At 43.9% G+C, this 22,946-nt stretch overlaps 1 protein-coding gene across 17 annotated transcripts in view; it reads right to left on the reverse strand.

The window, feature by feature from the left end:
* Pkp4 (plakophilin 4) overlaps positions 1 to 22,946 on the reverse strand; it is a 208,534-nt gene that overhangs the window by 22,535 nt on the left and 163,053 nt on the right. For 10 of the 17 annotated variants that reach the window (XM_038336226.1, XM_038336232.1, XM_038336221.1 and 7 more), the window contains 5 exons: positions 20,336 to 20,524; positions 18,685 to 18,904; positions 16,460 to 16,507; positions 11,514 to 11,646; positions 10,093 to 10,306 (listed from right to left, as the gene is read on the reverse strand). In XM_038336226.1, the coding sequence (XP_038192154.1) occupies positions 10,093 to 10,306; positions 11,514 to 11,646; positions 16,460 to 16,507; positions 18,685 to 18,904; positions 20,336 to 20,524 (804 nt within the window). The remainder of the gene's footprint in view (positions 1 to 10,092; positions 10,307 to 11,513; positions 11,647 to 16,459; positions 16,508 to 18,684; positions 18,905 to 20,335; positions 20,525 to 22,946) is intronic. The other 7 variants (XM_038336235.1, XM_038336233.1, XM_038336222.2 and 4 more) reach the window with 2 other exon arrangements.

The following is a 22,946-nucleotide window of genomic DNA, read 5'->3' on the forward strand; positions in this document are numbered from 1 at the left end:
TGATTCCTAACATGACTGCTGCAATTTGCTTTCTGTCAAAGCCGTTCACGTTCCTTACTTCACAAAGTACAACTCCTAGGACAGCTTCAGTTCCCAATAAGCTGCTCCCATCTTCCCAGAATAAATGCAGTCCAGTCAAGTTAACCACAGGGCAAGGTTTATGCAAAGCAACACCCATCATATCAGAGGCTGTAGGTATGAAATCAGATGACGTGTGCTCCTCATGATCCATGGGTTGGGGGTGGTGATTCTAGGTCCCCTCTGTAGTTACCAAAAGTGGACAGAAGCTCAGGTTCCTTGCCATAAAGTGACATTTGTAGTGTTGTATAGATTCTATGCTCACTGCCATGTAAATGCTGCATCTCTCAGCCACATGCCCAAGGCAATGTAAACTATGTAAATATTTGATATACTATGATTTTTATTTGAATTTTTGCTCTTGTATTATTGTTTCCTTGGTATTGCTCTGCTGCTGGTTGGCTCTGTGGATGCGCCTTACAGACAGGAGGCTATCTCTTTACTTTTGCACGAAACTAAACAGCTGCTCTGGAATCACAGCCGAAAGAAGGGGGAATGAAGGCAGAAAGAACAAAAACAAGGGAATTACGACCCACGCGGCGGCAGCTTTTCGTCCCATGCTTCCGCGCTACACACCACCCTCTAATTCTGTCCTTTACGAGTCACGCTGAGCCCATTTGCTGGACCGAACTAACCACTTCCAAGGCTGAAGTACATCTTAAGGCACTGGTTTTTGATTTCCTAACTCCCAAACCCCACAGTACCATTCAAAAGAACTAGTTCTGGTCAACAAAACTAGACAATACTATTCAATGAGACACAAAGCCTCAGATAGGGCCTTTATGAATTTGGTTCTTCTACTCAAAAAGCACCATCCTTCAAATTGGTTAATAATCCCTGGGTACACTCCGCTTTGATAGAGTAGTAATAAAACCACGTTCTCTCCAGTTTCTCTAGGGATCCAGGACAACAGGGAGAGTCTTTCAAGGCTGTAAGTGATGAGCGGAAAGCACAGCGGCTCCCAGAGGCAGAGAGACCGATGAGAGACCGAGAGCTGTGAACCCGGCACTCTCCATCAGCATGGACGCCGGCCTCCAGCTCTGGCGTCCCAGGACAAAATTCCCTCCAAAATTATGGAGTGGCACATTCCATCACCTCCTTGTTCCCAAAGGAAAAGTGAAAAGTAAGCTGTAGTTTGGTTTAGGAAGCTGGAGGTTTTATTTATTTGAAGGTAATTAGCTTCATTCTGAGGGCTGAGAATATACTCACAGAAATGAATTTAGAAAGTATTAGGAACTTCCGCAGAAAAAGTAGAGATAATCACGGGTAACCAATAAGCAAAATGAAACGCTGCCGTGGGAGATGAAAGTTTGTTTTCTTCACAAAGAGCGAGTAAAGTAATTAAAACACCATTTCACATAAATCCCACGCTGCAGAATTTTGAAAGCGCCTGTGTTTAAAGCTGGCTGTATAACTAATCTAATGCCCAACTGATAGTTTTATTATTCACATTAGAAGCTGATTTTGCTGATTAATTAAAATAATAACAACTACTTGAAAGTGCAATTTTCAAAGAACATTAAAAGCCAAATAACATTTGAAAAAGCGCTTTCACCGGCAGCCTAAATATACGACAGCCAACAAACCCAATTCTCTCTCTGACGGAAGGGATCATTTTAAGCTATTTATGTTTATATTGCATTCAGCTTATGTTCCTTCCAAATTATCAAAAATCAAGCACCTGCAGACACTGCCAAAGGAAAAAGCCTAAGAATGCCAGGGATCTCTACAGACCACTTGCTGGATCTTGTTCCTTCTCCTGAGTCTGCTTAATCTCTGCCTCTGTCTGTTTTGTTCATTTCTACAGTGCTAGAAATAGAACTTATGGAGTCATGCATGCTAGGTGAGTGCTCTACCTCTGAGTCCCAGCCCCAGCCCTAACAATCCGTTCTTGGCATCCTTTGCTTTAGCACCTTTCTCAAGAAGCCCACAAGGTAAAGTGAACTACCCCAGCCTCCCAGATGAGGGTGAAGATGACTGACCTTCCTATCCTGGGGCAGAGACAATGCCCTGCCAAGTCAGCCAATGTGCCTATGGTGGTTGAATAGGAATGGCCACCATAGGCTCAGAGATTTGAATGCTTGGTTCCCAGGGAGTGGCACAACTAGGAAGTGTGGCCTGGTTGGAGCAAGTGTGTAATTGCAGGTGGGCTTTGAGGTTTCAAATGCTCAAACCAGGTCCAATGTCTCTCTCCTGTGCCAATCTGGATATAGAACTTTCATCTACCTCTCTAGCACCAAGTCTGTCTGCATGATACCATGCTTCCCACCATGACAATAATGGACTAAATCTCAGCCCCGATTAAATATTTTCCTTTCTAATAACTGCCATGGTCATGGTGTCTCTTCACAGCAATAGAAACCCTAATGATGACAGTGACTTTGCTCCTGCTGCCTGGGGCAGCAACAATGCCTAGTATACATCATGCCCTCATTCCGACAACTTGGCATCCATGGGCTTATGGGAACATGATGCTGTCATGTACACCTATCCTGCCAGCATTCTTGAAAAACAGTGGCAGAAAAAGTACAAATATAGTAGTACAAGGTCTTCCACCTGTGTGCAGGGTGTGCTGCATTGTGTACTGTTGTAGAATATTTTAAGACGTATTACATTTGTTTATGACGTGGAACATTGATTCAACGATGCAAGGAAGTGTTGCACTCTTTTATGTTGCATTTGTTTAACTCTGTGAAACTGTTACTATGTCAGTCTAAAACACCTGATTGGTCTAATGAAGACCTGAATGGCCAATAGCTAGGCAGAAGAAAGGATAGGCAGTACTAGCAGGCAGAGAGAATAAATAGAAGGAGAAATCTGGGAAGAGAGATGAAAAAGCAAGAAGGGGCCAGACACAGAATAAGAAGGAAAGAAAGGACATACAGAAATAGAGAAAGGTAAAAACCCAGAGGCAAAAGGTAGACAGGATAATTAGTTAAGCTGGAAAGAAACAAGCCAAGCTAAGGCAGAGCATTTGTAAGAAAGAATAAGACTCTGTGTGATTTATTTGGGAGCTGGGTGGCAGGACCCCTAAAGAGCAAAAGAGTAAGAGTGAGAAAATACCAACTCCAGTGTATGTCCACATTTTGATGGTGACTGGGAAGGAAGGGGTCTCTACTCCAAGACCACAGGCTGATCCCAGAGTGCACTCACTACTGGCTGAAATACTCAGACCTGGGAAACCTCACCTCCTCTTCCCTGTGGCTGCACTCCTTAAGGTCTCCTCCCACTTACTCCAATGGGGCTCTTAATGAACCTCTGTGGCTTTTGGTTAGGAAAAAAGGTAGTAACAAGATGCCACTGCCTGCCAGTCTTAAATCTAAAATTGCAAATCCCTTCCACCTTTTCTTTGATGTTATCTGTTTGACCATAGCATATTTATAAAACAATATATGATAATTTCTACTGGTAATAATGAATACCAATGTGATTTAACCATCTTCACTCAACCACCATACAGACTGAGTAATTAATATAAAAATCTAAAATTGGAAACGCTTTAGAATCTGATTTCAGATTTATGATGCTAAGGTAAAGTTCATGTACACATTTTAAAACTCTAGAAAATTCTTTAATTTGAAGCCCTTCTGACCCCTAGAATTCCAAGGACGGGATATTCAGCTTCTATAGACCTGTGCTGTCTAGCAGGGTAGATACCAGAGGCTAAGTAAGCACTTGAATTGTGGTTAGTCCCGACTGATTTGTATAAAACGCCAGAAGATGACAAAGACTTGGTATAGAATCAATGCAAAATAGCTCAGAATTGATATTGATTTTTCATATTCATTAAATCAAAATTGATATATTCTGACTACTGGATCAAATGAAATGCATTATTAAAATTAGCTTCACTGTCTGGTTTTGTCCTTAAGATGGCCACTGGAACACTTTAGAAGTGCATGAGGCTCTGATTACACATCTGTTGGGTGCTGCTTGGTCCCTGGTTGAGCAGTATGCTCTCAGGAGGCCTATGACAGCATTGGAAGAGCAATGAACACAGCCTGAACATGCCATCGACCAGACACTCACAAGCCTCCTCACAAACCCACAAAGCACTATCACCATTTGTCACCAGGGAAGCGAGTATTCCATGAAGGTGATATGCCTGGAGCCCTGGGACCATGACGAAAGCTGTCCACCTAACTCTAGATTCCAATCTCACACAATACTGAGTTGTCTTTACCCTGGATGGTTTTAAGTTATGGGAGCCCCTGTCTGGCAGGACTGGAGGTCACAGCACTGAACTGCAGTACGAAAGGTAGAAAGGTCACAGCACTGAACTGCAGTACGAAAGGTAGAGGTCAGAAAAAAAAAGAGGGGGAGACCTCTTAGGAAGATCGCAACGATCACGAGCAAGAGTCGGACGCTTGAGGCCAGGGACAGCCTGGAAGGTGGGCTGACAGGACTGGGACTGACAGGTGGGAAGTCTGAATTGTTGACCCTGGGGTTACCCCAGTGCCAGGCACGCAGACCCCACCCATGTCACGTGACAGTGGTTTCTGGATGAGAGAGTGGGGACCCAAAGGCTGAGGAAGGGAATGAGATAAAAACCACCAAGGACCACCCGTGAGAACTGGGGGTTTGCCGTAAACTGCTGGAGGTGCCGAAGATGAACCGGCAGCTTGCGAATGTGCAACAATACAGGGCTGCTGACAGAATAAGGAGGTCGAAGGGGTCGTGAGGAGCGCATACTGCTATCGAAACGTCTGCTGCTCGCAGCTTCAGACTAACCGCTCAAGCTTTCTACCAGGACGACTGTGCCATCAGCGAATTATAAAAATGAAATGAAATTGGAATAATGGGAAAATAATTATTATGAGAGGGACAAAAGTACTGTCTTCAATTATAGAAAATGCCTTTCTGTGGAAAAAACAGCATGGGGGCATATAGCAACTTCTAGAGTTCTGAAGCTGCCACACCTATGGGGAGGGCACAATGGCCCTGGAGCAGGCTGCACAGGGCTGTTCTTGGCCTAAAGGCATGTACCATGACGTCTTTCTCCTGATAGGCCTCCTGGGTGGGTGCCTTTCTTTTGGCTTCACTGGCTTTGGCATGGCTCTGCCGGGCTAACCTCAGAGCTTCCGGGAATCTCCTGTACATTTACATGCATAGTCTGTCAGGTTTGGGAGAGGGCTCCGTGGTATCTGAGGGAAGAAAACTTCCCAGAAGACAGCTGTGGAGAATGGAACACAGGGGCTAGTTGCAGCAGCTGCCCAGGAAGGGCCCCCGCCTCTGTGTTCAATCTGAAGGGACTTGTTTCCCACGGTCATGAGCGGGCTAGCTCTTCGGTGTCTAAAAAACCTCAGAGCTGCCTTGTGCTTCTATGATTTTCTGGCCTACCAACGGCTAGGGATCCCCTCACAGGATCACGCTTGTGCCTCAGCACTGAGGTAATTTTCCACTTTGTGGGTGTTTTGAAAGGATTAATGGCACCACATGGCTATGTAGTTCAGTGTTCCCGGGAATGGCATTTCTTCAGGAAATAAGCTTATAATCCAGGAATTCTGAGAATTGCCCACGAGGGACATAAAGCCGGCTCCTTCTGTTGGAAGCTGGTACAAGGGAACAGGCTGCGTAAGGGCAACGAGGGAGGTTCTGAGAGGCAGAGCTGGCAGAGCGTGCAGAGGCCCCACCTCCCACCCTTGTTCTGCTGGTGACAGCTTCAGATTCTGACACAGAACTTGGTCGTTTACACGAGGAAGGAGATTTATCCAGAGAGCTACTTCAGGCATATATTCTATACCTGACCGGTGTGAGCAGGGACGTGGGCTCACCTCCACATGCGCTAATTCCTCCATCTAGCAGTCTGGGGCCAGCAGGAGCTTTGAGACAAGAGACTGAAGCTGCAAACTACAGGGAGGGCATCAGACCAAGCCAGAGCCTTTGGAAGACTGAGGGGTGTGATATGGAGTGTGTCCCACCTTCTTCATATTTATAAGCTGTCTAGGCTACTGAGGGAGCACACCATCACAGGCCTGTCTTTTGCGGGGAAATTCTACTCAGATCAATGTTGGCCAACCAAGTTCTCCAAGTGAGTTTAGTTTTCCATTTGACTACCTCATTTTGCCCAGCACCCAGAAGTCTACATTCAGATATAAGGACCGTGTCCAAGGGTGCATCGGACTGACTGTCACTCTTGACAGACTTAGAACACTAAAGTCACACTGAAGCAAGTTGAAACCTGAGGATGGTGTTGGGTCACCAGCTTGACATGACTGCATTGGTGGAATTCATGTAGAGCTCCCTATAATGCTCCGTAAAAGTCAAGTAATTAGGATAGTGAGAGCTTCTTTTGTTGGTACTCAGAAAGAAGGGAAGGACTTGGAAAACAGGCATTTGCACGCCCAGAGTTGCTTCTGTTGAGCATTTCTCAGTGGCCTGCACTGGGAGAGAGAGAACTTTAGCCTGTGCTGGGAACTCAACCTCCCCGTGCCCGAGTTTCTCATCTGTGATGCAGGGTGGGAAGGTGCGCCTCTGTAGAACAGAGATCTCTTCAGGGCATTTTCCTATTCTAAGCTCTTTCTGAACTATGAGCTGGCCCATCTACAATGAACTATTTTTGGAGCTATTACCAAGTAAACTCCCCCCCCCCCCTTTTTAAAGTTTCTCATTACAATTTTTTATGGCTTGAAATAAGACAGAGAAAGAGGGAGGGCGGCCAGAGACTGATGATGAATGATTTTGTTATTATTATTTTAAGTAGACCAGGTGGTAAGGATTCTTACTAATTTGGGCTGGGAGGTGGGAAGGGCTGTTGCTAGATTTCTGAAAATAACACACAGCTCCTAATAGCTCAAGTGGTCCAGAAAAGCAAGGCAGAAAGTAACGGACTGCCTCCTGTCTAGATCATGTAACAAATGGCAGATTAATGAGGTCAGAGAAACAAGAATAGAATTCTTCATCCTGCAATAATGTGATTCTTTATACTATGAAGGACCACCTCTTGCCAGAACCTACTGCTTGCTAAATCTTTGCTCACTTGGCTTTCTTTAGTACAAAATATTCTTTTAAAAAAATTAACTCATCAGTTACAAATGCAAGACATCTTTTTCAGAATAGTTAAAATGTCTTCACATGCACTGTAAAAATGGCCGAACTGAAACAGGGAGGATGAAGGAAGGGGGAGGGGAGAGTTTTAGACTTAATAAATGAGGATCCAATGATGAGGGAGGGACGACGTGGATCACCTTCTACATGGAGTCTGCAATGCATAGCTCGGATTTCAACTTTCAAAACGATCCATGTGCAACTAGGCATATGAGTGAATAATCACTTGCTAAATTAGAGCGCATGGAGAAGCTATATGAACTCAGTCTATAATACTGAAGGACAAAGGCAAAGGCTACTACCTTTTGGTACTTAGTAGGGAGGATTAACAACGTGCCAGCACCGGGACATCTAGTTCATTACAAAGCAGGCCTCCAGATTCTTTGTAAGGTCTTCAACTTCTACAGTTTAAGACAGGATGCTTTCAGAATGCCCAACCACTGTAAACGCATATTTCCTAGCTCAGAAATACAATTCAGTAACCCTGAACACAAGGACTGATCATGTTACAGTTGTGGCCCAGAAGCCGCTGCCGTGCGAGCCTGATGGAGGGGCAGGTGGACTCTGCACAGCTTTTGTGCTGAAGCACAGCAACAGGGAAGGGAAGTCCACTCAACACACCCTGCGCACAGCAGGAAGTGCCTGTAAAGCACAGTATATTCCACAAAGGAAAATGTTCAACACGGTGAAGAAAACACAAGAGTCATGTTACATGTTAGAGAACCATTTTCATTAGCCAAGACAGTCACACTGTCTTGGGAAAATAATCTTGGCAAAAAGGTTTGGGTTGTTTTCCCTTAAAAATGCAAATGTGTCAAAAAAAAAAAATACATGCCCCGGGCAGTTACTACACTTAAAGCAAATGCAAGACATCTTTTTCAGAATAGCTAAAATTGCTTCATTTGGATAGTAAAAATTGCCAAACTGAAACAAAGAGGATGGGGGGAGGGGAGGCTTTAGACTTAATAACTAGGTTGAGCTACTCAATATTGTGAATAACAGAAGACCTATTTTCAAGTGAACAGTAATTTCTTTAAACTAGTAGCAGTTTGAATTCAACAGTTTATTGCTCTTCAACATTTTATGATTCTAAGCTGATTTAATTATCACTGATGAACTCCGAGTCCAAACTTGCACAAGCCACACATGAAGCCTGGAGAGCCACTGTCTTTGTGGATGGCACTGACTGAATACTGGAAATCAGACAGCTAATGCTGTCTTCAGGGAGGGTTTGAGAACACTGGAGCTATGTTTTTCGGAGTCAGGGTAGTTCAGACAAAAGGCTCCTGATCAGGCGTCTAGAAGGCTGGGTGCAGGGCAGAACTGGTCTTTAGGGCCATTCTTATGAGCTCCCCAGGTTTGTGTCCCTTGCCTTTTCAATCACAACAAATGTGCTGTTGTTTTGGGGGCAAGCTTGATGCTCAAGCTTGTGTCCGGAAGTTATATAAGTTTACTGTCCTGGCCAATGCAAACATACAGTGGGGTTGAGTGTAGAAAAGGTACAGAGATTCATGTCTTGCTTGGGTGACCAATCGGACAAGAGGAATCTCAGACCCCTTTCAACCTCCCCTCCCCCCGTGATTCTGTACTTTAAAGTACTTATAAATATTTAACTTGGAGAAGTGTTAATGAAAGAAGGATTGAAGGATCTCCCGAGGCTTCCTGCTAGAAGACACCATGACTCACTCTCCATTTCTTCTGTATGACGTTAGGTAAGTCTGGTACTACTGAATGTTATGACCAAGAAATGAACAACTAACTTTACTTTCTCCGTAGGTCTTGGGCTTATACACATATCACGCACACACACACAGACACACAGACACACAGACACAGACACACAGACACACACACACACACACACACACACACACACGTGCGTGCGCAAGCAAATCTTCTGGATTCATATAGGAGTTGGTAGTTTCATATTAACCAAACAGCATTTGCACAGAAATCAAGCTGAGAAAAATAGCTTTTGGGAACGGGAAATAAATTTCCAGGTCCTCTACATATGAGAGCTGAATGATATGTTTTCATATCGATCATTCCCTTTCCAATATTTTGAACGAACCATTTTGAAAGCAACCATTCCATTACAATTAGTACTGGCTATGATATATGGCTATAAAATGAATCTTGATTTCCTCTACCACCTACATATGGCTGGAAAAAAATGTTCCTTAAAAGTCAAAAAAGTTTCTGGCAGAGGGTTCTGGGAGAAATATCAGAAGGTGTTTGTAGTTTTATACTGGAAGGTTCCATGAGGATACAGCTGTCTGAAACACACACTCACATTCCTCTCTCAAGGCCAGGGCCTTTTAAACAAACAGAAAAGTCCAATGTACACAGGAGAGATGAAAGGGGGCAAGTATCCAAGTGTGCACTTGGGTCAATGTGCCCCAAGCAAAAGGCAAGGTTCCTTCGAAGGGCAGACTGTCTCTACTGCAAATCAACTTGACTTACTTTTAAATAATAAAAAACAGAAAAAGGAAATCCCTGAACTTTCATGTACTTCTCTTCCTGGTTAGCCCTAAGTTTTATAAATTTGAGGTCTGCTCAGGAAAGACAATATAACAATTTAATACAAGAAAATGCTTAGCAATGAAAGTTCAGCAAGGCCTCATTTCTTCTATGAGAAATTCTGAGAGAAGAGCAGAAAAGAAGCCACACATTAGGGATGTCAGGTCCATGCCATGAAACATCCAGTTGGCTAAATAAGGGAACCAAACGCAAATGTCTATGTACTGATATGCACATTATTGCTACCGAGAGAGCACTGCCAAGTCTTCTGGGTGTGAGGCCTCCCTCATTCACAGCTGTGAGCAGCAGCTCACCCCACCCCGCTGCCCAAAGCAGCATCTATCCCTTACAGCACTGCTCCCATTGGCTTCTCAATGCCACTAGGCAAGGACACTGTCTGGAATGTTTCCAGCATTCCCTCTAGACAAGGTCACATTCTCTACCCACCTGTAACAAGCTCCCTTACTTCTGCATCAATAGATTTTCTCAACAGCCGCAGCAAGGCAGGGATCCCACCCACATTCTTCATTGCTATTTTATTTTCATCTGTAGACTTGCCAAACACAAGGTTTCGGAGGGCACCACAAGCGTTCTTTTGAACTTCCAAAACTCTGTGGTCCAACAGGTCGACCAGATGCTTGATTCCCCCTAGCTTGTACACCTGGAATGGAAAGGGAGCACAATAAACAGACAGCAGCGAAAGTCTGTCATGCTGAGGCCATGGGAAACACCTGTTGCGAATTCAAAGATTACTCTCTAAGATGGCACCCCTTTCCTGCGCATAGGGCTTAAAGAGAAGGGGACTGGCACTGTCTGCATACAACACACACCAAGTCTGACACTTTCACCGTAGGAATGTGTGGAGTACACACATAAATGCAGCAGACACTCAGAGGCAACACGGGAAGGGATTTCTAGACCCGGTTCTCCAGGCTGCTCTCCTTAGATTCTCTCCCACTTGGGAGTCCTTCAGTATTTTACTTGCAGGCTGCTAGGCTTTATTCGCGTCCACCTTTAGGTCTGTAACCGTTACGTTGTTTTACATATTGAGCGGAAAATAAATGTCACTGCAGGAGGATAAGGCCCGAAATGTTAAAAAAGAAAAAAAACCTACATGCTACAAAGCACTAACCAATAACCAGCAATGCACTATTTCCATAAATGCCAAAATACCTGTATTGACCAGAACCTCGTGAGATATATTATCTCTCTAGTTCAGTGAATGCAGTGATTTTTATCTAACAGATTCTTTGAATATATTTCTGGAGCTCAGATGACAGTGATTTTTGCTTCGTGTTTTATAACTACACTCACCGAATGGATGGACTTGGACAAGGCCGAGAGCACCCCAGGCAGGATACTCATCCCAGATTTTCCCGAGAGGCAGTGAAATGCACAGTCAAGAAGTGAAAGAGTATCTGGTACCGCTTCAGAAAGAAATGTTCTTTTTTTAGCAGTTTTCGTGATGCTAAGGATTGAACTTAGGACCTTGCAAGCACATCCTGTGCCACCACCAACACCCTCAAGCTCTGGTCATTTTGGAATTAGTTTTACCTTTTAAAAACTTTGTTATTACTTTACATGTTTGGGTGTTTTGCCTGCGCCCATGTATGTGCATCATGTGTGTGCAGTACCCATAAAAGCCAGGAGAGGGCACTGGGTCCTCACGAACTGGTATTACAGATGGCTGCGAGCTGCCATGTGGGCGTTTAGAAACAAACCTGGGTCCTGTGGATGAGCAGCCAGTGCTCTTACCCGCTGACTCATCTTTCCAGGCCCCAAGTCCCCAGTTATTTTTAAATAGAAAGTAAGCAGCTGCTAAGCAGAAGCCACGGTGAGCCCGCTCGGGGCGGGCTCTGGGTCTGTACCTCCATCTTCACTTTGTTGTCACCGAAGCACAGGTGCTGCAGGTAGGCCGCGGCGTTGGCCTGCACAGACGGGAACTGGTGTTGCAGCATGTGAATGACCTCTGGCAGCTCAGGGTCACGCCAGGCAAACTCCCTACATGGAAGAGATACGGCTTCAGAAAGGAAGCTCCAAGAGGAACCATACCTTTCTGATAGAAGCGAAAAGTCAGGCAGAGGCAGAAATCAGAAGTTATAAAAATCCTAACATACCTATTTGGAAATGATTTCTCCCGATCATGTATACAGAGACCCAAATGCTTAAGATCCCCCCCCCCCCCCCCCCAAATCATGGCACACAGACACAGAGAGTCAGGGAACAAAGGGAATCCACAGTATGGGCAGCATTTCCATCTTAGTGTTTCTCCTCCAGATTTTAATTTTATGCCCTTCTCCCCATCGAAGAACGCAGCAGGTACAACGCACAGGTAAACCAATGCAATCTAGCTAAGTGAGATGTCACGCCCAAGGAAAGGAAGGCCTGATGGGAAAGGACAGAGCTGTTACCAGCTGCTAATCACAGATAAGGTGGAAAAATCACAGTGATTGTTCAGAAACTTAAATATGCATAGCTGCTCTTGATTATGAGACAGAAACACAGAGGCGTTCAAAAAAGAAAAAAGTAACTTGTCAGGAATGGTCTGTCTAGAGAAAAGCATTTCTGACACCCTTTGGCTTATATATTTTCCAGAAACTGTACTACTGTTACATAGTCCTTAGTATGTCAAGAGTCAGCAACACAAGTTCTGTGTCTCTGTGTCGTACTCTATCCCAGGTGCGACCTGTCTCTTCCCCTCAATGCCACATGATGTGTCCATATGAGGCCAGGTTGCTGCTTACACAGTATCCGCAGAGCAATACCTGCATACCTCCACCACGAAATACAGGTTCGTTCTTGTTATTGTTCTATAATAGATAATGAGCATACACTTATACTTACTACAGATTCTTTTATACTTTTTTTTTCCGGTAGCATCTCACTGTCAAAATTTTCTGATGTCACCTGGCCTATTGTTTAGAATCTTTGCAACATGTCTATTTTATAAGGAAGTCAGGTTTTTGTTTTTTTTGTAGAAAATGGTTCTTTCACTAAGGGGCGCCAAAAACGTTGATGAAAATAATGAACTCGGGCTGGAGAGATGGCTCAGTGGTTAAGAGCACCAGCTGCTCTTGCAGAGACCTGGGTTCAATTCCCAGCACTCACAGGGCGGCTCACAACTGTCTGTAACTCCAGCTCCAAGGGATCTGATGCCCTTACATAGACATACATGCAGGCATAACATGATACACATAAATTTAAAAAGTTCTCATAAAAAAGAAAATAATTCACACCGAGTAAGTTAATAAAAATTACTCTTCCCATTAATAACCAATTGAGACTTCTATTGGTGAGTAGGTTTTTGTACACGGATGTTGATACATATCATTTGTGGTAGCCAATTTGGAGGTATCCCAGCTGTCCACCAAAGGGGCCTAAATTAGCTGTGATGCAGTTGTGTAATGAAATAATACTTGCCAGGGAAAAGGAGGTTGCTGGCATATTCAGTGTGTGTCGGCTACCACAGGACATGACACAGGATGCCACAGAAATGAGCAAGCAAAGCGAACTGGTGCCAACAGACCAGAGTAGTGACTGTCCACAGAGCAGGGGCGGGCTGGCAATTAACTGGGAATTATTAGAAGAAACTTTCTAGAACAGTGGGGATATTTTAAACCATTTTCTTCTTTTTTGAGACAGGGTCTTTTTTTCTTTTCTTTTCTTTTCTTTTTGATTTTTCGAGACAAGGGTTTCTCTGTAGCTTTTTCAGAGCCTGTCCTGGAACTGGCTCTTGTAGACCAGGCTGGCCTCGAACTCACAGAGATCCGCCTGCCTCTGCCTCCCGAGTGCTGGGATTAAAGGTGTGCGCCACCACCGCCCGGCGAGACAGGGTCTTATATTCAGCTCAGGCTGGTTTTAAACTCAAGACAAATCCTCCTGCCTCAGCTTCCCTACTTTCTAGTTTATGATCCCAGAGTATCACTTGGATTGGAAAGCCTCCAGATATTAATTTTTCAGGCTTCTTCAAACGGCCATTACATACCCACCATACACATGCGCACACACCACCTATGCAAATGAACTTTTGGTGCATTCCTGTTATGTTATAGGAATCACCATGACTGCTCACTAACACACGGCCTTTAGACGCAGGGCCGTGAGTGCCAGCTCACAAGGCTGCCCTTCACAGCAATGGCACCAGTTAGCATTTGCCCAGTTTACCTGCAGTTAGCCCCATTGTTTGCCTTTATTGTTCCCCTGAGGCAAGTACTATCGAATACCACAGGGTACAGACAAGGAATTGGGGTTAGTAAGCAGAGGCTAATGAAACCAAGTCTGTGTGTTTCTCCCTACAGGGAAGTGCAGCATGGCCACATTTACATGGGAGATAACAACAGTTTGAGAATGTGTTAGAATCAGAAAGGACTGGTATTAAGATCAGCTATACAGTGGCTCAAAACAGATGCCTGTAACTTACGTCTCTCCCTCATCACCCACCCGATCTGCCAGAGGGCTCAGCAATCCATCCTTTCTCTCTTTCCTAAACCATCTCAAGACTCCTAGACTTTCTCTCTGCTTCAAATATCGCCTTTTCCAGATTCAGTCTTTGTCTGGCAGCCAGGAGACCTGAAAATTCTCCAGAACTCACAAAATGCTGGGTAGCTATGCCTGTCTGCTTGCATTCGGGCCTCAGAAGGTGGAGATGGGATTTCCACAGCATACATTCCAGACATGCATACACGTGGGTACACATACATGTGGGTATGCACACCACATACATACAGACATGCATACAAATGGGTATGCACACCACATACATACAGGAAAAAAAAAATCAAAAGAATTGGAGTTATATTGCTTTGACCAAACTCTTAGGTTCTCCAATCACTGCTCTTTTGGAAATCAGCTGATTATTTAGAGTGAAGTTTCCTCATCTGTAAAGTAAGAAGAATAAAACTGTTCTCTGCCTGCTTATGAGAATGGCTCTAATGGCTAAGCCTGGTGGTATATAGTCATTAACATTCACCTATGAAAAACGAGGTTTCCCAAGGAGGGACATTTTCTGTAATAGTCTCTTAACTGTGTTAACTAATGCCGATCAACCATGTAAAGTCTACTGTGTAAGGCTGTGTTGTAACTGACAGAGTGGCAGGAGTGTGATCTAACCCTTTCTGATAACTCATATTTATTGCAAACATATTTTTTCCCTCTACAAGGATGGTTAGGATTTCTTGACATACCTGGGTGCTAGGAGAACCAGCCTGCAGAAGAGTAGCTTCCAGCAGGAGCAGGGCAACAACAGCTGTCATCAACATCACCCTTGGCCTAAGCTCAGCAGAATTTACCCTGGGAAAACTGCTACCAGTTTCCATGCTAACTGGATGCCGTCACTGCAAGGATTTGCTTAATTACAGCCTATGCTAGATTTTTCTTCATAGCTATGGATCTGCATGTTGATGCTCCAAAAACTACTACAAAACCAAGGTAAATGTGTGAGGGAACTGTTTGTAGGCCCTGGATAGGGAAACATAAGAATGAAATCCTTGAGAGGAGGCAGATACCCAAGGACTCCCACATCTACCTGGCTTTCTCCTTAGGGGCATTTTCTGTACCATAATGCAAAAGACTGAAACTAAAAGAGTATAGGATAGATTTGTCACACGAGGTTAGGAGTAGGCATGAAGACTGGAGGCAGAGGTGGACTGGATTTGGTTGGTTCTAAATACGTTAGAAGGTACGGACAGGGTACTAGTGAGCTGAGGGCTGTACAAGCGAGGGGACTAAGGCAGGACTGGCCGATGCGGGGACTATTATATGGCAGAGTTGAACACACAGTGGGTAATACTGGAGTCCAGACTTGTTGGGAGTACACACATGAGCACCCCAGAATTTAAGTCATAAACCCACAGAGGTCATGTCTGAGCATCTAGGACCATGTCACAGAATAAGGTCGACATTCTAGTGCTAAAACACATCTGAAATAGACTTTTTAAATGGCAAAATCATGGCTGGCAGTGTCAAAAGCTTCTGCCGGTAACTTAGTTATCTGCAGCAAGAAACTCTCTGCTGTAGCAGATCATCTAATCCAGGTTCCCTTGTTCACAACGGCCAGCAGAGGATCAAAAAGCCACCGCAGATGATGGGACAAAAGCAGTCGTGGAAACAGAGGCAGAGGCAGCCCTAATCCTGGACTTTTCAGAGAAGAAGGAGAAATAATTCCAGTTGTGTTCATAGACAGAAAGGAAGGAAGGAAGGAAGAAAAGAGAAGCTGGGTGTGGTGGTGGAGCCCTGCAATCCCAGTGGGCACAGGACTCTTGCTGAGACTCTGTCACAAAAGCCAGACAGCACCAAGCACACACACAGACAATAATACAATGAGTGAGTAGATGGGGATTCTTACCAGAGACATGGAAACTACAGAAAAAGAACTGGGTTGATTAAAAAAAAGTAATTTCAAGCATTTGAAATTAAAATTAAAACAACAATCAAGGCCTAGGCCGAACAGATATGAAACCATGTAAAAAAGCAGACTGTTGTCTGATGGCAGCCCCCCTTGAAGCTACGTGCTGAGGGACCGTACTACTTCTTTCTCATGATCACGTGACTTTAGTAAATCTACCTAGAATCCCAGGAGAAGAGGGATATCAGTGCCAGAAAATTTAAAGAAATAAAAGCTGATTTTTTTTTTCTAATTTTGGCAAAAACCAATTTACATTCAAAGAATTTCAGTGAACCCCAATCACGTCTAATGCAGAGACCCACGCTTCGGCTCATCACAGTGAAGCTGAAAGCGGAAGAGCTCAACAAAGGAAGCTGAGAGGAAGCACATTACATAATGAGAAAAAATACAAATCATTTCTTATTTCTCAACCAAAAAATAACAGATGTCTGAAGACAATGAATAACACCTTTTAAAGTACTGAAAGAAAAAAAAAAAACCACACTTGTAAACTTGAATTTTACATGTAGCAAAAAAAAAATACCCTGAAATGTGAGGGCAAAAGCACTGAAGATAAACTGAGGCTGGAGAACTCAAGCCAGACTCTTGAAGCCGATGAAGTGGCACAGATGGAGGCCGGGTCTATGGGAGACTGTCAGTGCCGAGGGGGATTATTTTAAAATATTTGCTTGTATTTCTCTTCATTTCTTTCAAAGCAACCACTTTCCGTAATGATAACACTGTATGTCACGGGTGTTCAAATGCATCTGACAGTGACGTAAAAGATCAGGAGGCAGAGAAAGGGCCAGATGCCAAGCAGAGCCTGCACTGAAGAAGCGTGCCTTCTGCCACGTCCACGAGAGATGTTCTCACGCTGGGCTGTGCTGGAGAAACATTTGTACAACCAACTTTCATTTCCAGGCTAAGATCCTTTATATTGTAAAGTCATGGCTGGGCCTGGTGGTGTGTATCTGTAACCCTGGACAAGACTGCGGTAGGAAAATCAGGTGGCCAGCTTGACCTACATAACAAAAGCCTGCCTCAGAAGACCAAAAAACCCCACCAAAATCATACAAAACAAAACCTAAAACCCAAACCCTTACAGATTTCCTTTTCGACAGTAATTTGCGGCCTCACAGAGGGTTCATCAGGCTAATTGCGTAGTAAGAGCAGGAGAGTTGGAGGTGAATTTTTACAACCACAGCGGTTGTCATCAGCCTCTGGTTCTCATTGGCTGCTTACTCTCCATTCGTCTGGATTCCAGGGCCAGCTACAGTAAACGTACCTGCTACTGCAGGATGGCCGCCTGCTCACCCTATGAGCGGCACTACCAGTGAAGTCGTACATAATCAGAGCTCGCTGCCCTAGTTTATGCATTAGACTATGAAATTACCATAGCATGAATAGCAAGAGCGCATTACCACACAGGAAATTCTTGTTTATAGTGAATCGATTCATATTAGAGGTCAAAGCTGGAGTCTGGAGGGCTGCATCTTCAACTTGGAACTCTAACCACACTTGGCTGCTCTTCTAGGCTGCTACTATTATCTTGCAGGTCCAATTAGGATATCAAGTTCCCTTGGATTTAGAATAACTTTGTGAAATTTTGTATGTGTTGGGGACCAGAGAATTTTATCATTCTGAAGATTTTAGAAAACGAAATAATATAAGAAAATTTCTGACAATTCTGTAGTTCTTTTTGGAAAAGCGGCAAACTAGAACTATAGAACAAAATGTATACCTGAGCCCCAAAGAATTTTAGGCATAAAAGCAAACTCATGAAGTGGCTTCAATAGATCGGTGGCTTCTCATGCATCTAAAGCACCTTTACTTACTCTAGGTCGTGACCAGAACCTCACTAAGTTTAGTTCATCGTCATTAGAATAAGCTGGTAGTTGTTAAATTCAAATAGATAATTATAACAACTTCCCAGCGAAACAACTGTGGGCGAAGAGTGAATGAAATCTTGCTAATAATATACGGCTTAAAATAATACCAAAGTTGCTTAAAACTCCGTAATGATTCCATTCCTTCAGAAATTGAAACATTTTCTGAATGTTTTAAATGGCTTTCACTAAAGAAGGAGCCAACGTTTCAGACTCAGTCAAGTACCAAGTGGCTCATATTTACCTTGGAAAGTGTCATGTATGTGGCCAAACAGAATACATGCCTGTTATCTGTCAAATGTGTTTTGCTTGTGAGATGAGAATTTCTATGCTATTGTCTCCCAAATGTCACAGAGTTTTGTAAAAGACCTCCTTAGTAAAAAACTCTACCTCGCACCGACTAATACAACTGGAAATGTATACATCTTTTATAATTTAGAATATATGAATCTTCTAAATTAGGCAGGCAAAGGGGGGCTGGGATGATCTGACAGCCTTTTGTCAGGCCCTCCCAGGTAGCTGCCTGAGGAAAGTTATCTATACTATGAATGCCACACAGAATCCCATAAACCTGAGTCTTCTCTAAGCTATAACCAAAGTATGGACAGAAGCGACCCAGCTTTCAAACATGAGGTCAGCATCAATGACCACACAGGTGATGTCATAGAGATAAGGAGTTTCTGATATTCCCAGATTCAATAGGTTAAAAAGACAGAGCAGTGGGAGCATTTAGTGTGCTATGGAGTGTCCTGAGAGCCCTCTGGTACTTGCCTGGGGTCCTTCTGGATGCTGTCTATGGACGGGGATCTTGTGGCACCATCATCGGCTGGCCCTGCATGCTGCAGCCTGTTGTAAGTGCACTCTTGGACTCGGTACTGTATTGGCCTGTAGGGGTCCGCGTAGGTAGCTGCTGTGTTCAGGGCGTAATTGTTTCTTTGGTATGTAAGGGTGCTTCGTTGGCTGGATGTCCTTTGGAGATTTCCAACACCTACTACGAAGTCGGCATTTTGAAAGATTAGCATGTTCTCCACAGAGCTGCACTTTTCAAACATATGATGGTTTTTACTTTTAAAACGATTAAACACTCGGCAATTACATCAACTATTTATTTCTAGACTTCATAAACCTAGCTTACTGCTACTAAAAGAAGCACCAAGAAAAGGACCAGAGAAACTACGAGACTGCTCACAGGCTTGGCTATGTTAAGATCTAAGAACTTACAACTCCAGTAAACGTACATGAAGTTCATCTTAGAAATGAATGGCATCGTGTCATAATTTTAATTTAGTGGTTAAGAACAAGGTTTTTTACTGAAATTTATAAATAAGTTATCAAGTTTTTAAACAACCTACTTTACTTCTTTACCTATGGATCTTGGTAATACTAGAAAAAAATCTATGTCACAAGAAAGGTCGATTTTAATTTCACGGCTACTCAGGGGCACTGCGATTGTCTGCTGTACTGAACACTTCTCCCCCAATGATCAAAGTTGCTGTCTCTCCCATTGCAGAACTTGAGAGTCTTTCTGCAATTAGAAAGGTTGTTCATCTTTTCTCAGTCTGCTTAAAGCAATCCCTGCTTATAGAACACAAGAACAAATGACCATTTCTTCATTAACATCTATCATAAGGAAAATTCTTCAGTTGGCCAAACGTTACATTTTTTATTTATTTATTTATTTTTTTGCTAGTGATCTGGGAGATATCTCCCTGAGGTGTGCCTGTGAATTATGTCTCTGTAGGGTTTGGGGTTTTTGGATACTAGAAACTGCTGCCTTTGAGACTTCTCCAAAGCAACCCATGGCACCTTCTGGCAGTGTATGCCATAAAGGCTATAGCTTCCTGTTTAGCAGAACCTGGGGTGTAAGAAACAGTAAGAACTGAGGTGCAAGGCGGTGAGGCTCAGTAGCCTGTTTTTATGAATGTCTCTCACAGTGGGCATTGCTCCGTCACCACATAGATAGGAGTGAGTTTTCAGAGGAAACCCACACTGAGAAAAGGAGTGGAGCCAAATCACCTTCACCCCCAGGCCGGCTAAATCAGCCATCTTGCCCCTCATCGGGATCATCTCAACACCTGGCTCAGCTAACAAAAATCAGAACAAAGGAAGCCAGCAAATGGTTGCCTTTCTCTATCTGCTATGCGTCTATCACGGGGAGTTATATTTACAGCTTTCCAAATTTATCCCTAATTAACAGTACAATCACTACCTTCATTGATTAGATTACACCATGGTAAGAACACATCACCCCTAACTGTGCGCTGATGGAACTCTGGCTTACTGTTCATCAGTTGCTGCCACAGCCGCTCGTCTGACGACTAAATGGGCAGCATAATTTTCCTTCTAATGGAGAACCCAACCTCAGTAAAATCCCCCTTCTATTGGGCCAGGGAAACCGGGAAGGCAGCGGAACGGGGCCCACCTGAGCCTGTGCGGTACAGTGCTGTCTGCGATCCTTGGAGTTCCACAGTTCCGTGGTTTGGGCTGCGGTACACAGGGCTGTAGTAGGTCCGCCCTTCATAGATGGGAGTGATGTGCAAGTCAGGAGACACAGCTGAACGGAGCTCTTGCCCGAGCTGACTGTGCTGGCTGGCATAGGAACTCCGCAAGCCTAGAGGAAGGAACATGGCATCACTGAAACTAAGAAAATCATGGTGAGGTTGGAACCAAGTGCCAACCAACAGAACAAGTGTTAGGTCTGCAGGGGAAAGCTACTGGAGTTTGGAGCAGCGGGTTTCAATCTTCCTAACGCTGTGACCCTTTAACACACACGGTTCCTCTGGTGCGCTGATCCCACACCAGAAACTTACTTTGTTACTACTTCATAGCTGTAACTTGGTTGTGATTTGTAATGTAAATATCTGACATGTGATCCCAAAGAGACCCACAGGCTGAGAGCTGCTGTTCTGCACGGAGGAAGCCTGGTGTGAAAGGGACTCTGGGCACTGAGTGTTCTTTAAAAAAAAAACTTTCTTAGTAGCAAGAGAAAAATTAATGTCCTAATCGAAATTCATTAAGTTTGATTTGCTAGAATCACTCTCCAACTATGGATTACTTTATGACAGTGACCAAATAGAGAATGTCCCTTCTGCCATGATTACCATTTAAAGATCATAGCATCAGGCGCCACATAAATGACGTTTTGGTAGTGATGGACTGTCCATCAGTGACACATGGCGACATCGTGAGCTTGGTTTGTGTACATATACTCTACATGTTGTACAGAAACAGCACAGACTGCCACATCTCCTGCGGGGTCCTGCATGAAGGGAGCTGGAGCTGTACTCACAGAGGTGGGGCCTCTCTTCTGCTGCCCGCAGACACACTCCATCCCACCAGCAGGCAGCCTACTGTGCCTCACACCACTGTCTCCCAACGCCTGAGACGCTATTTACATCATATGCTTATAGGTAAAGGCTGACGCGTAATACATCTTTTAGTTCACATGTGGCTTTTATGGGAGAACACTGGAAAGTTAATGGCTTTGGGAAGTGAAATACGGTTTTACTATTTGTGGTCACCAAGTTTTCCTTTCTTAAAAAGCACGACAAAATAAAACCCAAGCTTGTTCTAGCAGGACCTCAGATGGTACTCTCATTTACCTTCTTTCTAGTATAAAGGAAAATGCAAAAGTACTATATAACATTAGATGATTTAAAATATTTTGATTTAGATTGCAATGTTTATAGATGGGGCTCATGATAGAAAGGGGATTTCAAACATACTTTTTTTTTACGCTGGTCACAGGTTTGTGACTTGTCAATATTAGTAAGTAAAACCTGTTACTTCATCAGGGATATTAACTAAGATTACCTTCCAATTAGAAGCAGAAGAAAGCATATATTTGCTTTGGAAACGACCAAAGATAACACAGTAACTCATCATAAAAAGGATCATTCCCACCTCATTGGGTCAGGTAGTCAAGTTACAACCGAAAGCAAGCGGAGGGGGCTGTTGAGGTGGCTCAGTGGGTAAAGGCAATGCAGGGTGTGGGACTCAGTCCCTGCTATGTGCACGGATCAGTGGGTAAAGGCAATGCAGGGTGTGGGACTCAGCCCCTGCTATGTGCACGGCTCAGTGGGTAAAGGCAATGCAGGGTGTGGGACTCAGCCCCTGCTATGTGCACAGTGAGAGAAGAGAAACTGGCACTAACCACTGTTCTCTGGTCTCTACACACACGACACAGCGCGCACACACACACATACACCCCCCTTTCCTTCAGCTGGGAATTCTTCATGGCTCTTTTACACAAACACAGGGGAGCATAAGTCCTCAGAGCCGCTTATCTGCTGGGGTCTTGGGGGTGCTGGGGTCTTGGGGAGGGGGTGCTTCCTAACTGCTCCCGACAGGACTTGGCTGCAAGCTTGTCAGCCTTCAGAAAACACTTCAGTCAACTGTACCCCTCTGGTGGCAGGATGATCAAACGGGTCATTTCACAGCTAGAAATTTCTGAGCTCAAATTCAGCGTCACCAGAAATGTTTCGTAGCATTTGCTACATTAGAAAAAAGCTTACAAAGGCTGCACATTTTCTAGAGGCCACAAGATAAACTACATTAATTTTATCCTCAAAAAACATTAAAAATTTTAATAAAAAGCAACCAAAAGCAAAGTAGCAGGAAATATAATGGAGAAACGATATAACTTATCTCGTGTAAAAACTTCTCATACATTATAAAAGTTACAGAAGGCCCGAGCCTGAGTTTTTATAATAAAATGGATCATAAACATAAACTCTTAACCTTAGTCATAACTCAGTAATGGCGCCAGTTATAGCGTCTTAGCCACCAGATTGGCCTATTTGAGATGACAGCATAGTAGCCTGGCAAACTCTAATTACAGGTCAAAAAGTACAGTCGCATGAAGCTTTCCTGGAGGCCAACTTGACAGTCTCTCTCTCAGGGAAAAAGTACGCACATACTTTGATAGAGGAATTCTGCGCTGACAACTAGATCCCACAGGTAACGTACCTATTTATATGAAACCATGTGTCTCTGGCAGCTAAAAATGACAGACAAGTGTGGGCTAACATGGA

The sequence above is a fragment of the Arvicola amphibius genome, chromosome 7 (assembly GCF_903992535.2).
Source record: "Arvicola amphibius chromosome 7, mArvAmp1.2, whole genome shotgun sequence".
Taxonomy (NCBI): Eukaryota; Metazoa; Chordata; class Mammalia; order Rodentia; family Cricetidae; genus Arvicola; species Arvicola amphibius.